General features: G+C 33.3%; 1 protein-coding gene across 1 annotated transcript in view; it reads right to left on the bottom strand.

The window, feature by feature from the left end:
• The window catches only part of LOC306871557 (death-associated protein kinase 1-like), a 95734-nt gene that overhangs the window by 51442 nt on the left and 18395 nt on the right, over positions 1-25897 (bottom strand). Inside the window, exon 3 of the mRNA XM_079419593.1 lies at positions 21697-21918. Within this exon, the coding sequence (XP_079275719.1) occupies positions 21697-21918 (222 nt within the window). The remainder of the gene's footprint in view (positions 1-21696; positions 21919-25897) is intronic.

Here is a 25897-nt window from a genome sequence, read left to right on the forward strand (position 1 = left end):
TAACATTGGTTTATATGGAGTTTTGAGAGGGAAACAAGAATAAAAATGGATATTTTGCATTATGTATCATTTTATTTTGATAAAAGATAAGCTAAAGAAGTAACTAGCTATTAGTGTAATTTTTGTGTAAAGGTAAGATTTTTGACAGTTATTATAAGGAGTTCTGAACAGAAAGAGGTGTAAGATTATTTTTGATGAAGGAAGATATGAAGGGGTGGAGAGTAGGCTTTGAGTTGTCGTATTTAAAGTTATATACAGTATGTTAAGTTTTATGAGAATTATTGTGTTTATGGTGCAAGTGTGTGTGTGTGTTGAGTGTGGGTGGGTGGGTGATAATAACTGTTGTAGTGGATGAAAGGAATTATATAATATATAATACAAATTGTGTAGTTGTGTATTTTTAAGTTTGTATTTGATAGTTTTTAAAGATTTAGTGATTACTTAGGAGGCAAAAGAATTTCAAGGAAAAGGCAGAAGTCTTGTAAATAGAAAATGAGTTTATTTTCAATAAGAGGCAACAAGTCAAATGTAATTAAAGAGAACAAGTCAGGTGTGAAATTGTTCATAATACATAGTTAAACATGTTTTGAGGGTGATGGAAAGTGGCAAAAATGCCAGAGGAAACGTTGTAAGTAGGCAAAAAGTCTTTGTTTTCCTTGTGGAGTGAGGTGCAGGCCATCTTGTTTGTATAGGTAATGGAGTATTTTTCCATTTTTGAGGAATGGTTTTGTTGTGTTTAGAAAAATTATGTTTGTTGTGCTTTTAGTCCAGTATTGGATACAGCTGTTGAATTCTTTGACTGTGTTCTTTGTTGTAGAGTTATCTGTAGGACGTGGTAAGATAGCACTGATGCCAAAATAAAGAATGTGAGGATTTGTGAGGGAGATTCTCTTTATGAGAGTTTTCATACGTTGAACGACTACTGATGCAGGTGCTCCAGTTGCAATGTCATTTGTTCCAATGTGGAGGATAACAATGCTGTTGCTGTGTATTGTCTTGAAGTGGTTTATGTGTTGTATAGCAGATCTTACAAGTGTAGTGCCTGGGTGCACCCAGCATTTTGCAGTTGGTAGGTAATCTTTAATATTTCGACATATTGAGTCTGTGAGGAAGCAGACGTGCAGCCCTATTAGAGAAAATGAGAAAAAATGTGTATTATTATTTGTAGTGTAATTCCTGGGAAGGATGGTTTTATGATGTGCTATTAAAGTTGAAAGGTTGTATTTGCTGCTTACCTTCGGGTATGGTAAAGGATCTTTTGGAGATAGTAGTTGTTACATTTGTGTTGGATGTGTGACCTAAGGAGATAAAGAATACATTTGTAAATATTTTAGAAACAGAATAGAATATAGTGTTACAGAGATTATTAAATGTGGAATTATGTTATTTACCTTGTAGATCCATATGTGCAGTTTGGCTGGAACTGTAGATTGCACAGAAAGTTTTTAGCTGGTAGTTCAGTGGTAAGGAATGTAGCTTTCTACATATGTATATGTATAGTGTGGCTTTTAAAGGGTAGAGTTAAAGTTAAAATACATGGGAGGAGTTGTGGGAGTGGTGGGGGTGGTTGAAGTGGTTGAAGGAGAATAAAGATTGTAGTTTAATTGTAATTGTTGTAAAATGTTTGTGGTTGATTGATAATTGAAACAGATGAACAGATATACAATTGAAAATTAATAATGTATAATTATGCAACACTGAGTTGTTACAGCTTTATTTCAATATAGAGATATATAGCAATCTAGTGGGTATACTAGGCATATATAACGTATAAAAATGGTAAGATATATAGAAAAATCCAAGCATAGAAATAGGTTTATATTTTGTGAAGCAATTCAAAATCAAGTTAATTTAGTGAATTGGGAATGTGTGTTGAGAAAGTAATTGGCGCACATTAAACTTTGATGTGGACTTATGGGGCATCAAAGGTCTGGCTCGTGGAACTAAACAATAGAGTGTTGATTGGTGTCAAAGCTGTTTATGTCCTGGAGACTGAAAGTAGTGCAGTTGAATGTGTATTGACAATAAAGCAGACTTGACTTGAGTTGACTTGACTTGACTTGACTTGACTTGACTTGACTTGACTTGACATATAAAAATGGTAAGATATATAGAAAAATCCAAGCATAGAAATAGGTTTATATTTTGTGAAGCAATTAAAAATCAAGTTAATTTAGTGAATTGGGAATGTGAGTTGAGAAAGTAATTGGCGCACATTAAACTTTGATGTGGACTTATGGGGCATCAAAGGTCTGGCTCGTGGAACTAAACAATAGAGTGTTGATTGGTGTCAAAGCTGTTTATGTCCTGGAGACTGAAAGCAGTGTAGTTGAATGTGTATTGACAATAAAGCAGACTTGACTTGACTTGACTTGACATATAAAAATGGTAAGATATATAGAAAAATCCAAGCATAGAAATAGGTTTATATTTTGTGAAGCAATTCAAAATCAAGTTAATTTAGTGAATTGGGAATGTGTGTTGAGAAAGTAATTGGCGCACATTAAACTTTGATGTGGACTTATGGGGCATCAAAGGTCTGGCTCGTGGAACTAAACAATAGAGTGTTGATTGGTGTCAAAACTGTTTATGTCCTGGAGACTGAAAGCAGTGCAGTTGAATGTGTATTGACAATAAAGCAGACTTGACTTGACTTGACTTGACTTGACTTGACTTGACTTGACTTGACATATAAAAATGGTAAGATATATAGAAAAATCCAAGCATAGAAATAGGTTTATATTTTGTGAAGCAATTCAAAATCAAGTTAATTTAGTGAATTGGGAATGTGTGTTGAGAAAGTAATTGGCGCACATTAAACTTTGATGTGGACTTATGGGGCATCAAAGGTCTGGCTCGTGGAACTAAACAATAGAGTGTTGATTGGTGTCAAAGCTGTTTATGTCCAGGAGACTGAAAGCAGTGCAGTTTTGAAGGGTAAGTGTAGATTTTTTTTTATGTTTTTTAATGTATTTTGGTTAGTACAGGCATTTCGAGCTGCAAACATTACTTTTAGTGTACATTGATGTAATACATTTAATAATGTATTTTTTTCTGTAGATAGTTCGTATTTTTTTAGGCAATTATATGTTTTGTGTTGTTGCGGGTCGAATGTATTTTAGAATTTAGAGAAAAATGTAAAGAAATGGTATTATTATATTTTAAATTATTGAAAATGTTTAAACTGATATTGTTGTTGTATATTTTATATGTTTGTTTTATATGCAATTTTAAAAGTTATGGAAATTATATGTGTGGGTATAAAAGGGGTGTGTCTTTGTGTGTAGGGGTGTTTTAAAGGTATATATGAGTAGTTGAAGGTAATGGCCTTTCATAGACTTTCATAGGCCTTTTGTATTCATAGGTGTATGATATTTGGTGTAAATCAAGCAGTTTTTGTTTAGTTTTCGAATACATTAGTCTGTAAAGTAAGTTAAGTTAATTTATTTTGTGTAGTTGTAGTTCATATGTTGTTGCAGGATTTTTTTTTTTTTGTAGTGAGTAGTTAGTAATGGATTTAAATGTGTTGTGTTTTTGCAGGAAGAATGGCTTTCAGTAGTCCTACTAAAATCCCACATGTGGAGGGAGAAGAATTTTCAAGAATCAGAGAGCAGTTCTGTTTGATAGCAGTAAGTATTAGGTTTATTTATAATATTGTGTGGAAATTGTGGTTTGGTGGTAGTTTGTTTATTGTTTTTTTGTTTTGTTTTTTTGTAGTATTCGGTGTTGGATGAGACAGTCTGCAGAAGGGAACTGCAGAAGGATTTGACAGCACTAGGAGTGAAAGTCATGAGGAAAGTTGCTGCATTGGATTCAGAAAGAAAATTTCTGCGCAAGGAGTTGGCAGGTAGAGTTAGTAGGATGGAGACTATAGAAAAGGAGCTGGAAGTGGCAAGGGCTTCCCTGGATTTTGAGAGAGATGGTGTGTATACAGATTTTTTTGTTTGTTTGGTTTTATGATGCTGTGAATTCTGTTAGATATTTTGTTGTTGGAATGTGTGATGATGCAATGTATGGTTTGTTTGTAATATATATTAAAGTTGGTAACATTTTGTTTTTAATCCATAGTTATCCTGGAAGATGAGTTGGAGAATAGCAGAGAAGATAAAAGTGAAAGTGGAGAATTGGATATTGTGGAAGAAGAGAATGTTGGCGAATGAAGGCAACTTTAGCATTGTTGTCATTTTTGTGTATAGTTTTTTTGTTTAATGCAGTAGTTGCTGCTGTATGTAAAAAGTAATATGGAAATTATACATAACGAACAAAATAAAAATACATTTGTAAGTTTTGAGATGTGTATATGTTTTGTGGTTTTTGATAGTATGTATTATATGTTAATGTATGTAAAAGAGATGTCAGTTGTCTAAGTGTAGAAATGCAAAGTAGGATAAATCAGATTTTTTAATTTCATAAAAAAGTTTAATAGGTTATATGGGATTCAAAGGTAACATTATTTAGATTTTTTCTAGTATTTTGTTGTAGAATACAAAGTAGGAATATTGTTGAAAGTGTTTTTGGCTTTTTTTGGTAACAAAAGTATTTTTAATAACCAAATAGCAGTAATCTACTTTTATAGAAAATTATAAAAATATTATATAGTTGAGAACATATACATATACTCAGCGTTGTATTTATATGATTAGAATTTTCCCTGAGTGTTAAGAAATTTGTTATGCTATTAGAGTACAAATAATAATTGAATTTTATGCATGTAGTTTGTTATGAAAACAAATTGGAAAATATATGGAAAATATATTTTGTTGTCTTTTAATGTAGAGGAAAGAATTCAGTTTTAAAGAGTTAAAGTGCAAATGCTTTAAGTATATAGAATAGATTGAAATATACATACACATATAATAGAGACATTTATATGTAAACAAACAGATTTTTAGACAGATGCATGGATACGATCTAATGATGGATACAGTTTTTGTTTAACCCTGTTCTCAGAATGAAGGAATGATATAGTTGTGTATCAATAAAGGGCTATTTATGTAGTGTGTTTTTGTGTATTTTGTTTATCTACAAACAAATGCCAACTTAAATAATCTGTGAATTTAAATATAATAATATAATACAATACAGTAATTCCAAAAATCTGTAGTTATTTAGAGAATTTGTAGTATTGATTTTGTGTAATGTTTTAATAGAATATTATAGTACTATTTTTATAGGTTTATTTTTGTTGGTTTGAGCAATGTGGTTTGGTAGAAAGGGAGGGGGTGTTAACTAAGTAATTAAGGGTGTTTCCAATGTGTAGGCATTTTTTGAACTGGTTAATTTGATTTGCTGTAAGGTTTTATGGGCAGGGCTTAAGTATATTCAGTCAGATAAAGTGCTAGAGGTTTGGTTATTTAAACTGAGTATAATCGTCTAAGTGTTGAGGGGTGAAGATTTTGCAAAAACTTAACTCGCATTAAGATTATTTGGAGCAAACGCAGAGGTAAGACTCAAGGTGTTTATGCCATTGAATGTAGGCTATATATTATGAGGTTATATGCTATTATTGAATGTAGGATATATGGTATGGACTGTTTGGTTATAAATATCTTACAGAGGTAGACTTGTATTTGTTTTTTGTTTGTTATGATTGTGTTATATATTTATTTTATAAAGATATTTTGTTGGAAGTAAAACTTTTACTTAATGAAATTACATTTGTATTTTTGTGAAATAGATATTGTATAGATTGAAATTGTGCTGTGGAAAGGAGATGGTAAAGCTGATTGGTTAAGTGGTCATTGGTTAAAGATGGGGGCATTAAAATATCTCAGGTGTTTTATAAAATAAGTTAAAATAAATTTATTTGTTTAGAATGATTTGTAATTTTAAATGTATGATATTTCAATAAGTAGTCTTGAGTTTAAGTCTTATTTTCTGTGTTTTTAGTCCTTAGAGTTATGGGACATTTAAAACATAATTTGTTGTGTGTGTTATTTTTGTATTTATTTATGTATTTAGAGTTTGCATGTAGTTAGTGATTATAGGAAGAATAGTGTAACTGTGCCAGGCACTAAGAAATAGTTGTCATTTCAGTTGCAATGCATGCAACTGAATGTCTGTTTATTTTACACTACTATTTATAAGTTTGGGGTTGTTTAGATTTGAAAAATGTTTTTTGTAAGACATACTCAGCAAGCTTGCATGCATTTGATCCAAATAGAAGCAGTAATTTTACAAAATATTATGAGAATGTCCATTCGCTATTTTAATATGTTCATTTAAATATATTTAAAAATAAATATTATTCATGTGATGTCAAAACTGAGTGGTATTTTTAAGTATTTTTATGTATTTTTGTTGAAAGAAAAGCACTAATGTATTTTAAATAGCTTGCAAACAGCTGAAACTTTTGTATGGCTGTGTGTAATATAATTAAATATTTAAAGCAAATACTTTTAGGGATAGGAATGTGATTGATAGTTTGAGAAAACGTGTTGCACTGAAAGTACTGTAATAGTTTTAGAATATGTTATGTGAATTTGTTATATGGCATTGGTTTGTAATATTTTAATAAGTATAATATATATGTAGAATTAAAAAAAAAAATTTTTGTTACATGACGTCTTTAATGGTAGTTTTGAGCAATGTTGTACTTTTGTTCAGTTTAAGTTTTCTATTTGATTATAGTGTATTTTTATGAATAATACAAGCATTATTGGTGTAAGAATTGTAATTGTTTAGCTGAAGTAGCTGTTAAGTGGATGGTTTAAATAGGTGTGATGAAGGGGTGTGGCTGTTGACATTGTTGTTGGAAGGATTACTGTTTTGTGTTAAAAGAGGTGAATTTACAAGCAGGTCAGAGTTACAAAAAAGAAGAAAATAAATATGTCAGCTGTGTTTCTGAATATTGTAAATTTATTTACTAACTAGTATTTGTAAATACTGGGTGTATAATTTGTAGTTTGTAGTGTATAGTAAATAGAGGAAAATGTATTCAATACTTGTTATGTGTTTCAATCGGAAACATTTGTTAGTGTTTAATGTGTAGTTAGCTGACATTGAAGTTTACAATTTGGTTAACACTGAACTGCAGAGTTTGTTGTTAGTTTATTAGGGACTACATGAATGAAGAATACCATATACTATGTTTACAATGCTGTATACTGAAAGTTTTTCTATATACAGAAGTATGCATAGGTTTGTTTTTTTATAAGCTCCTTAAAATATTTCTAAAACAAGCCTCTTATGGTTAGTAATGCAGCATTTATTTGACCTCAAATATAGTAAAGGAATAATATTGTGTAGTATGATTGCAATTGTAATATTTCATTTTTTATTGTAATATATTTTATAATGTAATTCAATTAATATATGCCAGTGTACAACATTACCAAATATTTAATGTTACTTGAAAATTGAGACTCAAATTTACTGAGAATTATACAATATATTTGAGATAATATAATAAAAAATATTGAGTTCAACTAAATATGCATGTCTAAGATTAAGAGTATTATGTAATTAGTTTAAAATGTATATTTTGTTTGTAAGTTTGGTATTTTTATGCACATACAATTTTCATATTCTAAATGTATAAAGATGTTAACATATATGTAATGTTTTAAATGATTGTATATTGTGTGATGATATTGTGATTTAATTTTTTTGTCTTTAGATGCCTAAGCTGAAGAGATTTCGAATGCAGCGTAAGCCATTGAGCAACAAGAGTAAGACCGATGTTTCTAATTCTGATTCTTGTATTTGTCCAGATGTGGTGGGCATTGTAGCTGGGAATGAGGTTAGATTGAAGTCTGCAGAGGTGGATGAGGAGTTTGTGGGAGTAGCCTGCAGTGTAGTTTCAGTTGTTAAGCACAAGATACATAATGTGTGTACTTGGCCAAAATCTGACCTTCATGATATTCGTAGTGAGGGGAATAAACTGGTCAATGATGTGCTTAGCTGTAAAAAAATGACAGAGAGTTATGGAGACAGTCGCTTTTCTCACTGGTTTGGTGGGCAATATGTTGTTTTCAATAAAACATGCCAAGTAACAATAGAGCAATCAGTAAATGGAGGAAAGTGTGACTTGTATGAGAAATTACAGGAGATTTTGTTTATTCATGAATGTTGTTTGGTCAACATAAAAGGAGACACATGTGCTATTGTGAGACATAATGATTTTTATGTCGTTGTTGACTGTAATGTTCGAAACGCAAGTGGTTTGGGATCAGACATTGGAACATCAGTTATTGTTTTCAACACAAATTGGCAAGACCTATTTTTGCACATTGATAATTTAATGAGAAGTCTGAGCGCTGAAAACTTTAGTATGTGTGGCATCAGTGTAAACGTAACCTCATTAGATATGCCACAAATTGGCAATGGTGATACTGTTGGAGAAATAGATGTGTGTACAGCAAATGAGAGTGAAGATATATTAGCATCTAAATTAAATCAAGCAGAAAGTATTACTTGTGTTCGTGGATCATTTCATCAGGGTGACCGTAAGTTCAAATGGCCTGGAAAACAGTGTGTTGCAATTAGTTTGTCTGCTATGGCAATGCATAATGTACATAGTGTGTTCTCATGGGAAAATATAGATCTAGATAATGTTGTAAATACTGGTGATAGTTTATATAGAACTTTGCGTCAAAGTGGTTTAATAAGCGATTCAAAGGACAAGTTGTTGTGCATTCAAGATCTTCCTAAAGAATATGTGTTGTGTAAAAATGCATTCAAATTTGAATATGGCGATTTTGTTTCTGGACATGTAGATGTGGTTGATGGAGAATTTATTAGATCTGGTGCATGTGTGACATTAGTCGATGGTTTGCAAACAATGTTTGCAAAATATGACACATGCTTTTTTACCTTGAATAGTAGTACCTGTGCTATTATTAAGCAAAATGATCGGTTTGCTGTGGTTGATTCTCATGCACGTAGCAGTACTGGGATGGTTGATGGTAATGGCTTCAGTGTGGTTCTATATTTTAATTCATTGAGCTGTGTTTTGAGGCACATCCAAAATTTGGCTTCCTGTTTTGGAGGAAACGTGAAGGTCTTTGAAATATGTGGTGTTTGTGTTCTACTAAAAAGCCAAAAAATATCTAGTAGTCACTCAGAAAACATAAATTATGAAACTCAAAAAAAGAGCTGTGTGGGTAAGAAAAGGAGACATCAATGTACAAATGTGAGTGTGGAAGAAGAGACAGAAAGTGTGGTTATTAAGAAAGAAAAACTATCTTTAGAGAAAAAGACTGAAATACCTGAAAGTATTTCCAAAACTGATGCAAGTTCAGATGTACTTTGTTTAGGTAATGAGAATAAAATAATTTTTAATTTCAGTCCCCTGTGTACTGAAGTAAAACAAAACTTGAGTAGTAAACTTCACATAGAGTTTAATGGTGAAAATGTACTTTTTCCAACAACCAGCAGAACAATGGGCCCTCCTTGTAAAACAGTTAATATTGAAGGTGATGGAAATTGTTTTTTTAGGGCAGTGGCACAAGGAATAAGTGGTTCACAAAAAGCTCATCGGGCAGTTAGACTTGCAATTGTGAAACATATGGAATTACATAGTGTACAATATAGGAATCTGTTAAGATGCCAGTATTCATCTATGGAAGATTATTTATCTAGATCCAAAATGAGGTTTGTCGGGTCATGGGCAACAGAAGTAGAGATACAAGCAATGGCTAATTATCTAGGGGTGGATATCTATACATATCATAATGAGAAATGGTTAAAGTACAGTTGTATGTATGAAAAAACGTGCAATCAAGGTATATATCTACAGCACTGTAATGAAAATCACTATGAAGTTGTTATTTGTGTGAAACAACCTAATAGCCAGATGTGTTATAAGCTGTGTCAGAATGAACAGCGCAATGATGGAGAACATATGTGTACAAGACAGAAAGTAAAGATACTAAACAAAATTTATGTGAATCAAGAGGAGCAAGATTCTGTTTCTGGAGATACAAATAAGGATGTATCAGATAAAAGGAGTGCATATTTTAAAAGGTATTATTTATTAAAAAGAGTAAAAAAAAAAGTTCTAGTGCGCACAAGTTTGCATAAAGACTATTTCAATCAACGTGTTTTGGAGAAGTATCATTGCAATGCAGAGTTTCAAAAACACATGAAAAATGTTAATAGCACAAGATATCATAGCAATATTTTATATAAAGAGTCTTTAAAAGAAGCAAGTAAGAAAAAATATGTTGAAAACCAGCAACATAAATGTAAAGTGAATGAGTACAATCGGTTGAAATATGAAAAAAATGAGCAATTCAGATGTAAACAAATTGAATACAACAAGATGAAATACTTGAACAATGTGCAATATAAACGTAGAGTAAATGAGTACAACAAAGTGAAATATCGTGACAATGAGCAATATAAGCGAAGAGTAAATGAATACAACAAAGTGAAATATCGTGACAATGAGCAATATAAACGCAAAGTAAATGAGTACAACAAAGTGAAATATCGTGACAATGAGCAATATAAACGCAAAGTAAATGAGTACAACAAAGTGAAATATCGTGACAATGAACAATATAAAAGTAGAGTGAAGAAATATAGTACACTGAAATACTATGACAATGAAACACATAGACATGCTGTAAAACAAAGTAGTAAGTTAAAATATCATAATAGTTCATTACATAAAGAAAATGTAAAAAGAATTAACAAGATGAGAAGACAACAATTAAAAGAAAAGCAACAGGTTTGTGATTTTATTAAAAAGCAGTTTATAGATAAGGTTAGTTTTGGCCCAGAATTTGTTTGTTGTGTTTGCCACCGATTGTTATTTAAACAGCAAGTATTATGCTGTAAAACAAAAAATTATAATAAAGATTCAGCAATGTTATTTGTGGCTAATAAATGTATTACAGATAATTTTTTGCATAAGTGTGGTGATAATTGTGTTATTCCCTGCGAAATGGCAGATTCATGTAAAGGTCAGCGTTGGATTTGCTTTAGTTGTCATTCTAAATTGAAAAAAAGGGAAATGCCAGCTGAAAGTGCTGTTAACAATCTAGAACTACAACCCATACCTAAAGAACTGCATTGTCTCAATAGTTTAGAGCAACATTTGATATCATTGCATATTCCATTCATGAAAATGTTAGCTCTACCAAAAGGTGGGCAAAATGGAGTTCATGGCCCTATTACGTGTGTACCAGCTAATGTTAAAGACACAACAAATGTTTTGCCAAGAACAGAAACTGAAGGCTCTTTAATATGTGTAAAGTTAAAGCGGAAGCTGACATATAAAGGTCATTATAAGTATCAGTATGTAGATACAACAAATATTAAACATGCACTGTGTTACTTAAAAAAATCTAACAAATACTATACAGATATTGTTTTTAATGATGATTGGTTAAATGAGTTTATTAGACAAGATAATGATGACGATACAAATCACATTGCGGAGACTGAATTGGAAAACATAAATGTTGATGAGGGGTTACATGATAGGCAACAGCACTGTGTGTTTATGGATACGTGTCTGCAACCTGTAGACATTGGGCAAGAAGTACTTGATCAGTATTTTGATGGTATTTTGAGCCTTGCCCCTGCTGAAGGGAATAATCCAGTGAAAATGCTTGCTGATGAGACAAATGAAGCTAAATGTTTTCCTGTTTTATTTCCTAATGGTTTTTCAACTTATCGTGACAAAAGGGCACAGAGATTAACATTGTCACGATATTTTAATAATCGAATTTTGCATGCAGATTGTAGATTTGCGCAAAATATTGAATATATTTTTTATGCACAGTATCTATCAGAAATTGAAAAGGTATTGTCTAATGTATCTATTGCTTTAAGAAAAGGGCAAGGAAGTAGTAAATCCATTCCCAGTGAAATGTTTAAAGACACTGAGTCCTTGAGGCAAGTGCTTAATTTTGATGAAGGCTATAGATTTTTGAAGCCCATTCGTGGCACTCCAGCATTTTGGCAAGGTGTGCAAAAAGATTTGTTTGCCATGGTCAGACAGCTAGGTATTCCCACTTGGTTTTGCTCGTTCTCATCTGCTGATATGAGATGGACAAATATAATGACAACTATTTTAAAAAATGAAGGCAGAAATGAAACATTAGAACAATTAGAATGGGCTGAAAAATGTGAGCTTTTGCGTCGTAATCCTGTTACTGCAGCTCGCATGTTTGATTTTAGGTGGCATTGTTTTTTGAAAGAGGTGCTTATGTCTCCTGTTCAACCCATAGGGGAAATTATGGATTACTTTTATAGGGTGGAATTTCAACAACGTGGTTCTCCCCATGTCCATTGTTTGTTCTGGATAAAAAATGCTCCACAAATAGGCAAGAATTCTGATGAAGAAGTTGTCAAATTTATAGATAAATATGTTACATGCGAGGTGTCCAGTGAAGATGATGATTTGCAGAGTATTGTTACATCTGTGCAGTGTCACAGTAAACATCATTCTAAAACGTGTAAAAAGAAAAATACTGTTTGTCGTTTTAATTTTCCTAAACCACCATCAATGCGAACATTCATATGTCACAGAAAAGTAGAAGATGAGGAAAACCTGTCCAATAAAGGTAATAGTCAAAGTGAAAGTAAAAGTACAAATGTAAATGATAACACATTGGTAGAATATTCTCAAAGCATAATGACGGCACTTAAGAAAGCGGTTTCAGAAGAGCAGTTTAATTCTCTAGAAAGTTTGTTTAATGGTGTCGGAATAAATCAGGAATTATTTGAAATGGCATATAGATGCATTAATAATAGAACACACATTGTCTTGAAACGACAATTGCATGAAGTATGGGTTAATCAATATAACAAGTTTAGCCTTAAGTGCTGGAATGCTAATATGGACATTCAGTATGTAACAGATGCTTATGCCTGTATTGTTTACATAATTTCATATATTTCAAAGTCTGAACGAGAAATGGGTTTATTGTTAGCTAATGCACAGCGAGAATCAGCAACTCAGGGTAATGTAGATGCAAGACAGGCTTTGAGGAAATTAGGCAGTGTGTATTTACATAATCGTGAGGTTAGTGCACAAGAAGCAGTTTATAGGTTAACAAATATGCATTTAAAAGAGTGTTCGAGACATGTTCAATTTATTCCTACAGGTGAAGATACTGTACGTATGAGTTTGCCTCTGAGTGTTATACAAAACAAGTTAGAAGCTCAGAATCTGAACATTGAAGAAATGTGGATGACAAGTTTTGTTGATCGCTATAAGAACAGGCCAAATCAGAGCATTTTTGATGATATGTGTTTGGCTACATTTGCGTCTGAATATCGCATTGTATACAAAGGTCAGTCTTGCACCAATAAAATTAGGTTGGAAAACAATTTGGGTTTTATTGTAAAAAGAACTCGTACTCAGCCTGCTGTTGTGCGATTTGCTCGATTTTCAGTAACAAAGAATCCTGAAAAATTTTATCTCAGTGTATTACAATTGTTTCTTCCTTATCGTGTAGATAATCAGTTAAAACCAGAGCAGTATAGTAATTATCAACAATTTTATAAGGAAGGTAATGTTTGTTTTAGTGATGGATCTGTTCACTTGGTTAAAAATATAGTGGATATGAATAGAGCACTTTTTGAAAAGGATGCAGATGTTTTAGATACTGCACAAACAGCTGTTGATAATGACGGCATATTAGAAGATGCATGGTGTGCACTTTGTCCTGAACAACAATTAGACCGTATGGAATGTAAACAGATTAGACAGGAGATTGGCCAGCAAAGCGAAGAATATGAAAGTTCTATACCAGATTTAGCAACTGATAATGCACCGGTGTCTCAAACAGACAAAAAGGACAATTGTCTGAGTCGCTCAGATGGGTTAAGCTTAATTCGCTCTTTAAACAAAACACAGATTTCTGTTTTCTATAAAATTAGACAATGGTGTTTAAGTAAAATTAGAGGTGAAAACCCTAAACCTTTTCATGTTTTTGTTACTGGTGGAGCAGGAACTGGCAAAAGCCATTTAATTAAAGCAATAAAATATGAAGCAACAAGATTATTGTCGCAAATTGCTCTACACCCAGATGACATGTGTGTTGTATTAACTGCTCCTACAGGAATTGCAGCATTTAATTTGCAAGCTTCAACAATTCATAATACATTTTGTATTGGCACAGATGTGAAGTTGCCATACACACCTTTGGGAGAAGAGAAGTTAAATTCTTTGCGGGCGAAATTCCATGGCCTTCAGATTTTAATCATAGATGAGATCTCAATGGTAGATCATAAACTGTTGGCATACATTCATGGAAGATTACGTCAAATTAAACAAACTGGAGACTTTTCTCCTTTTGGTAATGTTTGTGTTATAGCAGTTGGGGATTTTTTCCAATTGCCACCTGTGAAGGGGAAACCATTATATACGGAAGTACCAGGACTCGGACTGTGGAGTAATTGTTTTAGTGTTGTGGAATTAACACAGGTAGTAAGGCAAAAAGACAGCAAATTTGCTGAATTATTAAACCGTTTAAGGAAACGAAGTAAAAAATCTCCACTGAGCAAAGAAGATTTGGAGATGTTAGCAAAATGTGACACAGGTGAGAGTGATAATGATGCTTTACACATTTTTGCTACTAATGATGAAGTAGATGAGCACAACTTAAAGCAGTTAATTAATATCTGCTCAGAGGTTGAAACCATAGAGGCAGAAGATTTTGCCCGTAGTAAAAAGTCTGGCAAAGTAGAGTTAATCGCTGGTCATCATGTAAAGGTTTATAATACGTGCTTGCCAGCAAAGTTGCTTTTAGGCATAAATGCACGTGTCATGTTAATTAAAAATATTGATGTCAATGATGGCTTAGTTAATGGGGTTTGTGGCACAGTGACACACATTGTGCGTGCCGATAAAAATAAATTACCCAAAGCTGTGTACGTCCATTTTGATGATGGTCATGTAGGGTTTAAAAGACGTAAACAATGTTTGGCTGAGGCAGAAAAATTGCTTAACTCAACTCCTTTACACGTAGAAGAGGAAAATGCGTGCAGGAATGGTGGTTTTCGACGACAGTTTCCTTTGAAATTGGCTTGGGCGTGCACAGTCCATAAAGTACAGGGTTTAACTGTGGATTGTGCTGTTGTTGGTTTAAAAAAAGTTTTTTCCACTGGCCAGGCTTATGTTGCACTGAGTCGAGTAAGAAGTTTGTCTGGTTTGACTATTAAAGATTTTAAAGAAAAAAGTATTTATTGTAATGAAAAAGTTTTTGAGGCTGTACAAGAAATGCCATGTTTTATGGTACATGATGAGTTATATTTGACAGCACAACAGAATTCTTTTTCACTGTTTTTGCTGAATGTACAAAGTTTGCATTGTCATAAACAAGATTTGAATGTTTGTGTTCAACAGTTCAAACCGGCATGTATTGCTTTAACTGAAACATGGCTGCCTGAATCATATGAAAATGTGCACTTAGAAAACTACACATTTGTGGGTCTTTCTCGTTGTGCTGCTTACACAAGCAATTTTCCTCCTTTCAAAGATTTGAAAGCACAACAACATGGTGGAGTTGGGTTGTATACAGCATGTGGTGTAGCAAATAATACTATAACAGTCCCAAATCTTAATTTGGAATGCATGTTAACACACTTCATTGAAAAGGACATATTGCTTGGTGTTATTTACAGACCTCCAACATATCCATTGTCTGTTTTTAAACAAAACTTAGACAAGTTGATTAATTTGGTATCAACAATTTGCAATAAAGTTGTGCTTGTTGGTGATTTTAATAATAACGTATTAAATTCCCAATCCCTCTGTTCTTTTATGGCAAACAAGGGATATATTCAACACGTTAAAGAACCAACAACCGAGAAAGGAACTTTAATTGATCATGTGTATGTAAAAAACATTGAACATTTTTCAGTGCATGCAAATGTTGTGCCAGTTTACTTTAGCACACATGAGGCTGTTTTTTGTACTTTTGAAGACATACACATTTGAATTTGTTGAAAAACGTGTTAAATGATAATGGCTTATAAGTTAAATGACAATTTAGATTGCTTATTTAATCTAATTAGTTGTTAATTAATTCATGGTTTGATTAAATGTAGTTCTGGTTACTTGGTGAAAGAAACAAGGACCATGTTGAAAGAGCTTATCTCTTATCCTCTGGATCCTTGTTAAGCCAGTATCAGAATTTCTAAAAATAAATAAATATATTAAAAAAACATACTGCTTTGTTCATTGTATTATAACTGTCCATATTACTTCATGAGAACATTACTGGGTTAATTTCAATCTTATGTGCTCCTCTTTATCAGTTAAATGTAGTTCTGGTTACTTGGTGAAAGAAACAAGGACCATGTTGAAAGAGCTTATCTCTTATCCTCTGGATCCTTGTTAAGCCAGTATCAGAATTTCTAAACATAAATAAATATATTAAAAAAGCATACTGCTTTGTTCATTGTATTATAACTGTCCATATTACTTCATGAGAACATTACTGGGTTAAGTTCATTCTTATGTGCTCCTCTTTATCAGTTAAATGTAGTTCTGGTTACTTGGTGAAAGAAACAAGGACCATGTTGAAAGAGCTTATCTCTTATCCTCTGGATCCTTGTTAAGCCAGTATCAGAATTTCTAAACATAAATAAATATATTAAAAAAGCATACTGCTTTGTTCATTGTATTATAACTGTCCATATTACTTCATGAGAACATTACTGGGTTAATTTCATTCTTATGTGCTCCTCTTTATCAGTTAAATGTAGTTCTGGTTACTTGGTGAAAGAAACAAGGACCATGTTGAAAGAGCTTATCTCTTATCCACTGGATCCTTGTTAAGCCAGTATCAGAATTTCTAAACATAAATAAATATATTAAAAAAGCATACTGCTTTGTTCATTGTATTATAACTGTCCATATTACTTCATGAGAACATTACTGGGTTAAGTTCATTCTTATGTGCTCCTCTTTATCAGTTAAATGTAGTTCTGGTTACTTGGTGAAAGAAACAAGGACCATGTTGAAAGAGCTTATCTCTTATCCTCTGGATCCTTGTTAAGCCAGTATCAGAATTTCTAAACATAAATAAATATATTAAAAAAGCATACTGCTTTGTTCATTGTATTATAACTGTCCATATTACTTCATGAGAACATTACTGGGTTAAGTTCATTCTTATGTGCTCCTCTTTATCAGTTAAATGTAGTTCTGGTTACTTGGTGAAAGAAACAAGGACCATGTTGAAAGAGCTTATCTCTTATCCTCTGGATCCTTGTTAAGCCAGTATCAGAATTTCAAAAAGAAAAATATTTTTCTGTTCATTGTAATATGAATATCCATAATTTATACATACACAAAAATGTACTGTTTTGTAATCATGTAAAATAAACAACTCCTTAATAAATATCATATTTTCTTTTTTAAATACATCAGTAAGATAACAACAAAAAAGGTTTTGTTTTTCTTGCATTGCAACAGCATGTGTTAAAAATAAATAAACATGTAAAATATAAATAAAGTAAAACTCATAAGCAGCAATTACAGGTGAAAATTGTTAAATATATTGTATGAAATTTACTTTTACAATTAGGCATAAATGCATTTTAATTTTAAGCAATATTGTTATTGTGATTCTTAAATCAAAAGGTTGTGTTTTAATATATATTAATGCAAATGTATATGTAGCTTGCCAGCCATTTTTGACGTCATTTTGATTCACAATAAATACTAAATAATGTGTTTATAAATAAACATGCTGTTGGTAATACAAGTTTTTTGCTTTACCTACAATCTAAATAATAAGACAAAGCAAAAATACACTGGTAATGGTACTCCAGGTTCCTCACCTGGATGGGGTTCAAGTCCCTGCGGTGTACTTGCTTATTATTATAAATACTACACAACATAAAATGCAAAAAGAAGTTGCTGTATTTTATGCACAACTGCATTATCTAAACTAAACATACATATAATGCATTTCATAACCTTGTACTTTAGTTACATGTGATCAAATACACAAGATTTCCTAAAATATTATGAACAGCAGCTACGCTAATTATTTTCCTATTGCTTTCTACTTCTACCTCAGGATACTAATTCTGAGCTAACTTGAGATTATTCGAGCTCCAGTTTGGATCCAGGCTATATATATATTATTATAAAGTGTTATTATAAAGAGTTATCAAAATCTTTAATGATTTATAAGCATTTTTTAAAGATTTAAAAAAACAGACCCTCTCTCACCCAGCCTCTCAATCCACACTCAACTCACATAGTCACTCACACCCCACCCCCACCCCTCACTCAGAAGCATTCTAACAACTCTCTGATAGTTTTAAAATTTTCTCCTCTGCATAGTGTATTGTAAATTCATGAAATTATTCACATATCCTCAGACTGTATTGCTCTGTGTATGTAATTTTTTATGAAGTGTTTGGAAGCTACTCTTAAAAGATAAAAAAAAAGAAGTTTCCTCTTTTTTCTGTAACTTTAATAAATTGCCATTAAAACACCGTTCAAGATATCCTAAATCCGTCCACAATTTAGCATCTTCAGTATTTTGGCATCATGAGAAAAAATGTTTGGTGTGATTTCTGTGTTTCTGCTTGAAGGAGTATGAATTTGTTTACAGCCTGTTTAAAAAAAAAAACCCACATTAAAATAAATATAGCCGACTTCCTGTTGGTCGTAGCTAATGACTGTAAATTAGAAAGTTGTCCGGATTAATAAGAAGAATTTATGTACCGAGTTTGGTGTCTGTAGCTATCATTATATATATATATATAAACATTAATAATTATATACCATTTAATGTTGATCAATATTAATTCCAAAATGTGTTAATATATTATTACATTTTAAAGTTTATCTTTTGAACATGACTATTTTTCTAACATCAAAAAGATTAATAAATGCTTTAAAAAAAATTGTTCTTTGTTAGTTCATACTATCATGGAAGAATTAACATGCTGTAAAAATATATTTTTCATTGTTAGTTCACGTTAAATAATGCATTTCCTAATGTTAAGAAATGAGACCTTATTATAAAGTGTTATCAAAATCTTTAATGATTTATAAGCATTTTTTTAAGATTTTAAAAAACAGACCCTCTCTCTCTTTCTCTCTCTCTCACCCAGCTCCTCAATCCACACAGTCACTCACACAGTCACTGACAGCCCACCCCACCCCCACCCCTCACTCAGCTGCAGTGACAGGGAGCTCTCACTCAGAAGCAGCTCTGATAGTTTTTTAATTTTCTCCTCTGCATAGTGTATTGTAAATTCATGAAATTAATCACATATCCTCAGACTGTCTTGTTCTGTGTATGTAATTTTTTATGAATTGTTTGGAAGCTGCTCTTTAAAGATAAAAAAAAAAAAAGGTTTTCTCTTTTTTACTGTAACTTTAATAAATTGCCATTAAATCATCGTTCAAGATATCCTAAATCCGTCCGCAATTTAGCATCGTCAGTATTTTGGCATCATGAGAAAAAATGTTTGGTGTGATTTACGTGTTTCTGTTTGGAGGAGTATGAATTTGTTTACAGCCCGTTTTTAAAAAAAAAACACATTAAAATAAATATAGCCGACGTCCTGTTGGTCGTAGCTAATGACTGCAAATTAGAAAGTTGTCCGGATTAATAAGAACAATTTATGTACCGAGTTTGGTGTCTGTAGCTAAAACTATCCCCCCCATTTTTGACAAAAGGTGGCGCTATAGAGTGCCTCTTCCACGCCCGTTTATGAGGTTTTTCCAGTGTCTAACTATCATTAAAATGGATATGTGTGTTGAGTTTCATGACATTCTAAACATGTTATCTGCCTCAAAATCACCAGAAACGAATTTTCAACTTTGACACGTTGCCATGGCAACATAATTTTAGATATCAATATTCCCTTCACAGTTTTACATCGGCCGTGTTTTGACATTATTCTGGTGAAGTTTGAAGCAAATCGAGTAAAAATAAGATGCTGAATTCAAATCATTTTGAAAACGACACACTTCCTGCAGCCAGTTGGTGGCGCTATAACTTTCAGTCATAATAGTCACATCTATCCGATCGGCATCATACAACGAACAAACCACTGGAGTTTGATCTACATCATACAATGTATGTGGACGTTATTAGGCATTTCCTGGGTCTCATTTTTCGCCATAACTTCATCGCCTCGCCACGGGCAAACCGTTCGACATATCAAAAATATCTTCGCAATTTAGCGTCCCCAATGTCTTGAGATCATGTTCACCGAGTTTGGTGGCAATCGTATGGAAATCCTCAGAGGAGTATATCAAATTCCAGAGCATGCGCTTTTTAAACAGCCCTGAATAGCCGACTTCCTGTTGGGCGGACCCTAAGACATGCAGCGTGAAAGTTGTTCAGCTCAATGAGTTCTATATGTGTACCGAGTTTCATATGAATACGTGCAAGTATGTGTGAGCTATACATCAAGCTTTCTGACAATTTTCCAGGGGGCGCCGTAGAGCCCCTGTGCCACGCCCGGGTCCCAGCCTCAGCGGCGTCCTAATGGCCGCAGGTTCCAATGTGCGTGCCAATTTTCGAGAGTTTTCGGGCACGTTAAGGCCCCCAAAAGTGCCCGGATGATTGAAATAAAAAATAAAAAAAAAAAAAAAAAAAATAATAATCCTTAGAAGAACAATAGGGCCCTGCGCCTTACTGGCTTGGGCCCTAATAATAATCCTTAGAAGAACAATAGGGCCCTGCGCCTTACTGGCTTGGGCCCTAACCAGTTGGGTGAAGAGACACTTCAAGAGGTCCTGAGTAAAGACACTTCCTTCACATAATCTGTGTGTAACAAAACAATTCTGCTGAAAAGGTTAAGGTTTAACATTCCACACACTGATTCAGTTAGCACATTTGTCTTGTGTACTTACTGTATTTACTAAATTTCAAAATATCAAATTACAAGGCTCCTTAAAATAATTGCATATTTCAAAACCAATTCTGTTCAGATTATGAGGAATTACACACAATGTAATGATGAGTGACTCAGTTTGATTATTTTTTTATTTGTCGTTTGGGTCACACTTTAAGTTGCTTGGAATGTTAGACTTCATGTTGGTTTTCAAGTCAGATTTGTTACTCTAGGAAGTGATTCTTGAAGCACAATAGGGTAATACTACATCCTAACATTGTATAGCAACAACAGAGTGCAAGTTTTTCCATTTATATATCAAATGGAAATAATTGCATGTATACATATGCACACACATATATAATGATGTTCGAAAAAATAAAAAATGTAATGTCAATTCTATTAGCAACCAGTCTAGTCAGGACATAACCTTCATCAAGAGGTTACATGTAAAATGGCTTTCATATCGGCATTGTTTTACATTTAATGCACATATTACTTAAAATAAACTTTGCTTTATCAGTCAAAGGTCTTTGTCTTTGTGTACCAGTATAGTTAAAAACAGTACAGACATCAATGCATATCTTTTCTCTTTGAACACATTGGCAGTAGTGCATGAATGTGCACGGTACAACAGGCAAAACTGGTTCAGCTACTCAATGAACTGGTTCTCCTCATCCCCCCACTGTTGACCTTGTCAAGTGTTTGCTTTGCAAGTAAAGGTTGGTGCTACTGAATTCAGTGAGAAGCCCTTCAAAATTTCTTCTATATATTTATTTATACTATCATGTTCCAGAGCTCTACAAGAGCCAGTTGATCATGTATTATAGCGTCTGATACCAGTCTGAGTTAGTTTTTAGAAATGGAGGCTATAATGATTTCATGATTCAGTAAATGCAAGGAAAAACAATGACTCACAGCTCCAGGATGAGAATGACCTCGTTCTTGTTTTCAAATACATCGTGCAGGGTGATGACATTGGGGTGCTGGATTTCCTTCAAGATGCTGACCTCCCTCTCAATGTCGTCTTTGGAGACCCCTCTCCGACTGGATTTGCTGCGCCTTTTCTTGATAAATTTGGCTGCATACTCCACTCTAGTGCTCTTATGACGGCATTTCTTCACCACGGCAAACTGACCACTGAAAACAAATATAGATATTAATATGGTTGTTGTCATATTTAAGCACTAACAACTAAATGCTCAAAGTCATTCAAAGTCATTCATATTTTACAAAATAGGACTAAATTCACTACACATCTTAATGTAATAGTCTTAACATAAATCTGAGGTTTGTAATATTCCGAAAATGACATGATGCTCTAAAATTAGAAGAGATGATTAATCTTTAATGTGTTCATTCAGTTTTGCTCCTCTATAACATATTGCCAATAGGCAGGACTCCATATTCCCCTTTGACATGTTCCCATTTCAGTCTCCGTAAGTCACGACATGCGTTCTGAACCACTGCCAGAAACCAACAGTCACCCAAGCTGAACGGTCGCAAATCGCCAACAAGATCAAGTCAGGCTAACATCACAACCACATTTAATCACTAATATCAAGCTGTGTGAGAATATAAGAATTCTTTTGAATGAAGGCCTATTACTTCAGCAGATTAAACAAAACAGCATGATAGCTATGTTTTCCCACATGCTGCAGATATTCAGTGCTGTTCTATGGATAATATTATCGGGGTGGATAACAATGACTCCCACGCCATGTCATTCAAAAGCATCACAACAAGCACACCGGTATAATACACCGACAAGCATATTCAGTACCCTGAAGCTTATAACTCTGCCAAACAAGCAGCATATATTGTGAGGAATTTCCCAATAGGATTCTCTCAAAATGTCAGAGCTCTGCAACATTTCTGGCTCTTTTTAATGTGGCTGTTATACAGCTGTTGGGAGGGTTCTTTCGACGGAAATAACAATCGCTTTTGGGCAAAGAAACAAAAAGCTAAACAACACGGGGAAGGAAAAATAGTCCTTGGGATGGGGCTTTCTGATGCAAATACAAAATGCAGGGCCTCTATTCTTGACTGCTCCACCTTTTGTCACCCAGACAGCAATCAGGCCCCACAGCAACGAGAGACAGTACATTTGCATTTTATCTGGGGTTTTATCTGGGGCCTGAAAGGTTCAGAGAAAGCAGACATCCTCCCTGAGTAATCTTAAAGGAGTAGTTCACCCAAGAATGAAAACAGTGTCATCATTTGCTTGCCTTCATGCTAGTTTTAAATGCATTTGACGACTCCTATGTAACACAAAACATGAATTTCTGAAGAATGCACTGGCCACTTCTTTCCACATACTAAAAGTGAATAATGACTGGGGCTGACGAGCACAAAAAAGACAAAAACGTACAATCAAATCAGTTTCATTTATTCTAAAGCCACTGGACAGCCTGTGTAACAAACAGACTAAAACAACAATCATAATTCACTGCTAAACTTCACCTTCAGCAGACTTTTAAAGGGATAGTTCACACAAAAATGAAAATTCTGTCATCACTTATTCAACCTTTTATGTTTGATCCATCTGACCCAAAACATTTAGACCAGTTTTATGAATTGAATCAACCAATTCAATGAAAAGATCTTACTGGAAAAAATATATATTTTACATATAAGACACTGCTGCTTCTCTCATGAACTAACACAAAAATATTGTATGGCTTCAGAAGAAGTAATATGAATCACTTTTATGATACTTATTGGAGATTTTGGAGCTTGACTGCACCCGTCCTCATTTACTTCCATTACGGAAGAACTGGTTTGGAACATTTCCATTTTCAAGTACTTTACTAATTAGGGACCAGCACTGCCCCCAAAACTCTCTTAGATTGCTTATATTAAGTCGCACTGTTATTTTCTGTAGACTATAATACTAAATAAACAAATAATATTGCACAGGCGTGGTCATATTTCACATTTCAGGAACTGAATCAAAAAGTCTGGAAAATCAGAAAGTCATGCCTAGTTGTTCTGACAGTGTGGCTTTTGGCATTCAGGCATGTCTAAACTCTTTTGTCAGTGACACTCCTCAGTGAGAGCAGTTCATGGGTCTTCAGTTGTGCCAGTTTCCATAGCAGTGCTGGGGGCAGGGCAGTGGGAGAGGAGGGGGTCATGTCAGCTAGAAAGAGGCCTGCGGAGCACAACGGTCCACAGCAAACATCGTCACACATAGCCCGGCAACCAGCCGACAAAAGATACGGCATGTTTTTCTCTTATACGAGTCAGGCAGTTCCCAAAGTCCTTTTCAGTGCTGTTTCTGTCCGCTCTGAATGGAAGATGGGGCAAATGTGTGTATCAAGATGTCAGTATAGCAGGGCTCTTGAAATCTGGAGTGCCATGGTGATGAAGAGCCACGGCAATCAAAGCGGACATTAAAGAGGAAGCGCTCTTCAGAATGGGCACAAGAAACACATACAAGGTGGGCACAAGATGCAAGATTTGGACAAGATACAAGCCCCCATTTTCAAGGGTGAAGCTGACATGGCATGCATCTAGTGTTAGGCGTGCTGTAAGCCACTCAGGCTTTGTTCTGAAGTAATGTGAGTTTGGTTCAGTTATTAAGGCCCTATGAAATACGTTTTATTTTTTTTCAAAATTACATTTATTTCATGTTAATTTTTCTGGAATCAGTTTTTTTCCATTTAATTTTTTCTGGACTCTGTTTTAATGGTTAAATTAAATTTTAAGAATCAAAAAGCATGTATAATTACTAGAAATCATGACGATTACACAATTTAACAACAATATATTATTACTATACAATTATTATTATTATTATTATTTTTTTATCAAATCCTGTGTTTTCCATTTTAATTTTCTGGATTCCGTTTTCATGGTTCAATTAAATTAATAATCGAAAGTAATTAACATTTTATATATGTAAAAAAAAAATTATTTCTTTTTATTTTTTAAACACTGTGTTGTGTATTTAAATTTTTCTAGTACATAAATGAAAGCATAAAACATTAATTTATCTAATCTAATCAAATGAAAATTAAACAAACCCTTCCTTTTTTCACTAACAAAGTGATGCACAACAGAGGTTTATGGTTAAAATTAAAACATGGAAAAAGAATTGTTTGATTATTCTTTAAAAAAATTATGTTTTAGTAATTTTATTAGTAGTAGTAGTACTATCATTACACTAAGTAACATTTGTCACAGTTTCTTCAAGTTAAACTAAACGTTTATTTTGACGGGTTGCTGTGAAAATATTTAAGTTTCAGTTATTAAGTTTCAGTATATGATATAAGGCTAGTTTTTTCTCAAATGAAATGGTAAAATGCTCATGAAGTGAAGTGTTTGTGTGTTCATGTACTCAAATATTAAGGCAGAGGAGGCTGAAAGCATCACGAGCATCACGGACACTTCAGTATGTGTAATAAATTAAACATTTTAATTAGGGGCCTAGTTATTGTCATTGTGGTTGCAATATGCTTGATGGTATAAAGCGAGCCATCCGCCCTATAGTGAAGAAAAAGCTTATTAAAAATAATCTTCTGACACGACAAACCAATATTATAAGAAACATTTGCTTGTATGATTAATCACAATAGTTTGACAGCTCTGTATTTTGTAATGTTTTTACATAATTCAACATCAAGTCTGTAAATACATTGAAAGTTGTAAATAAAATGAACATTTTTGGAGCATGTTTTAAGAAAATACTGTTTCAGTCTTTCTACTTTAAAATTTAGCATATAAATGAAACTTCACTGTGTAAAAGGATGTTTTTTTTCTGAATACAAAAAGCAGCATTAGGCATCAGTAGATGTGTGTGAACAGAAAAATCAAGTACAGTGCAGTTTTTGAGTAATTATGTTTAATAACCCTAATCATGTTTGAATCCACATCAACATTAATTGCAGTCATTGGACTTTGCCCTTCAGCCTACAAGGGTTAAAACACTTTCCACAGTCATGGGAAATGCAACTACAGCACATCACGTGACCCCTTTTACATTGTGCACCAGAAGGCACAAGTTCTTAGAGGGCTGATTACTCCTTTACAAGATAAAGATAAAGAAGGCTTTGATAAATTAAAATCTCTGATAAAGCTTTCCACATTCATAATCAGGATTACAACCAGGGACTTGGAT

Source organism: Barbus barbus, assembly GCF_936440315.1.
Source record: "Barbus barbus genome assembly, chromosome: 6".
Classification (NCBI taxonomy): Eukaryota; Metazoa; Chordata; class Actinopteri; order Cypriniformes; family Cyprinidae; genus Barbus; species Barbus barbus.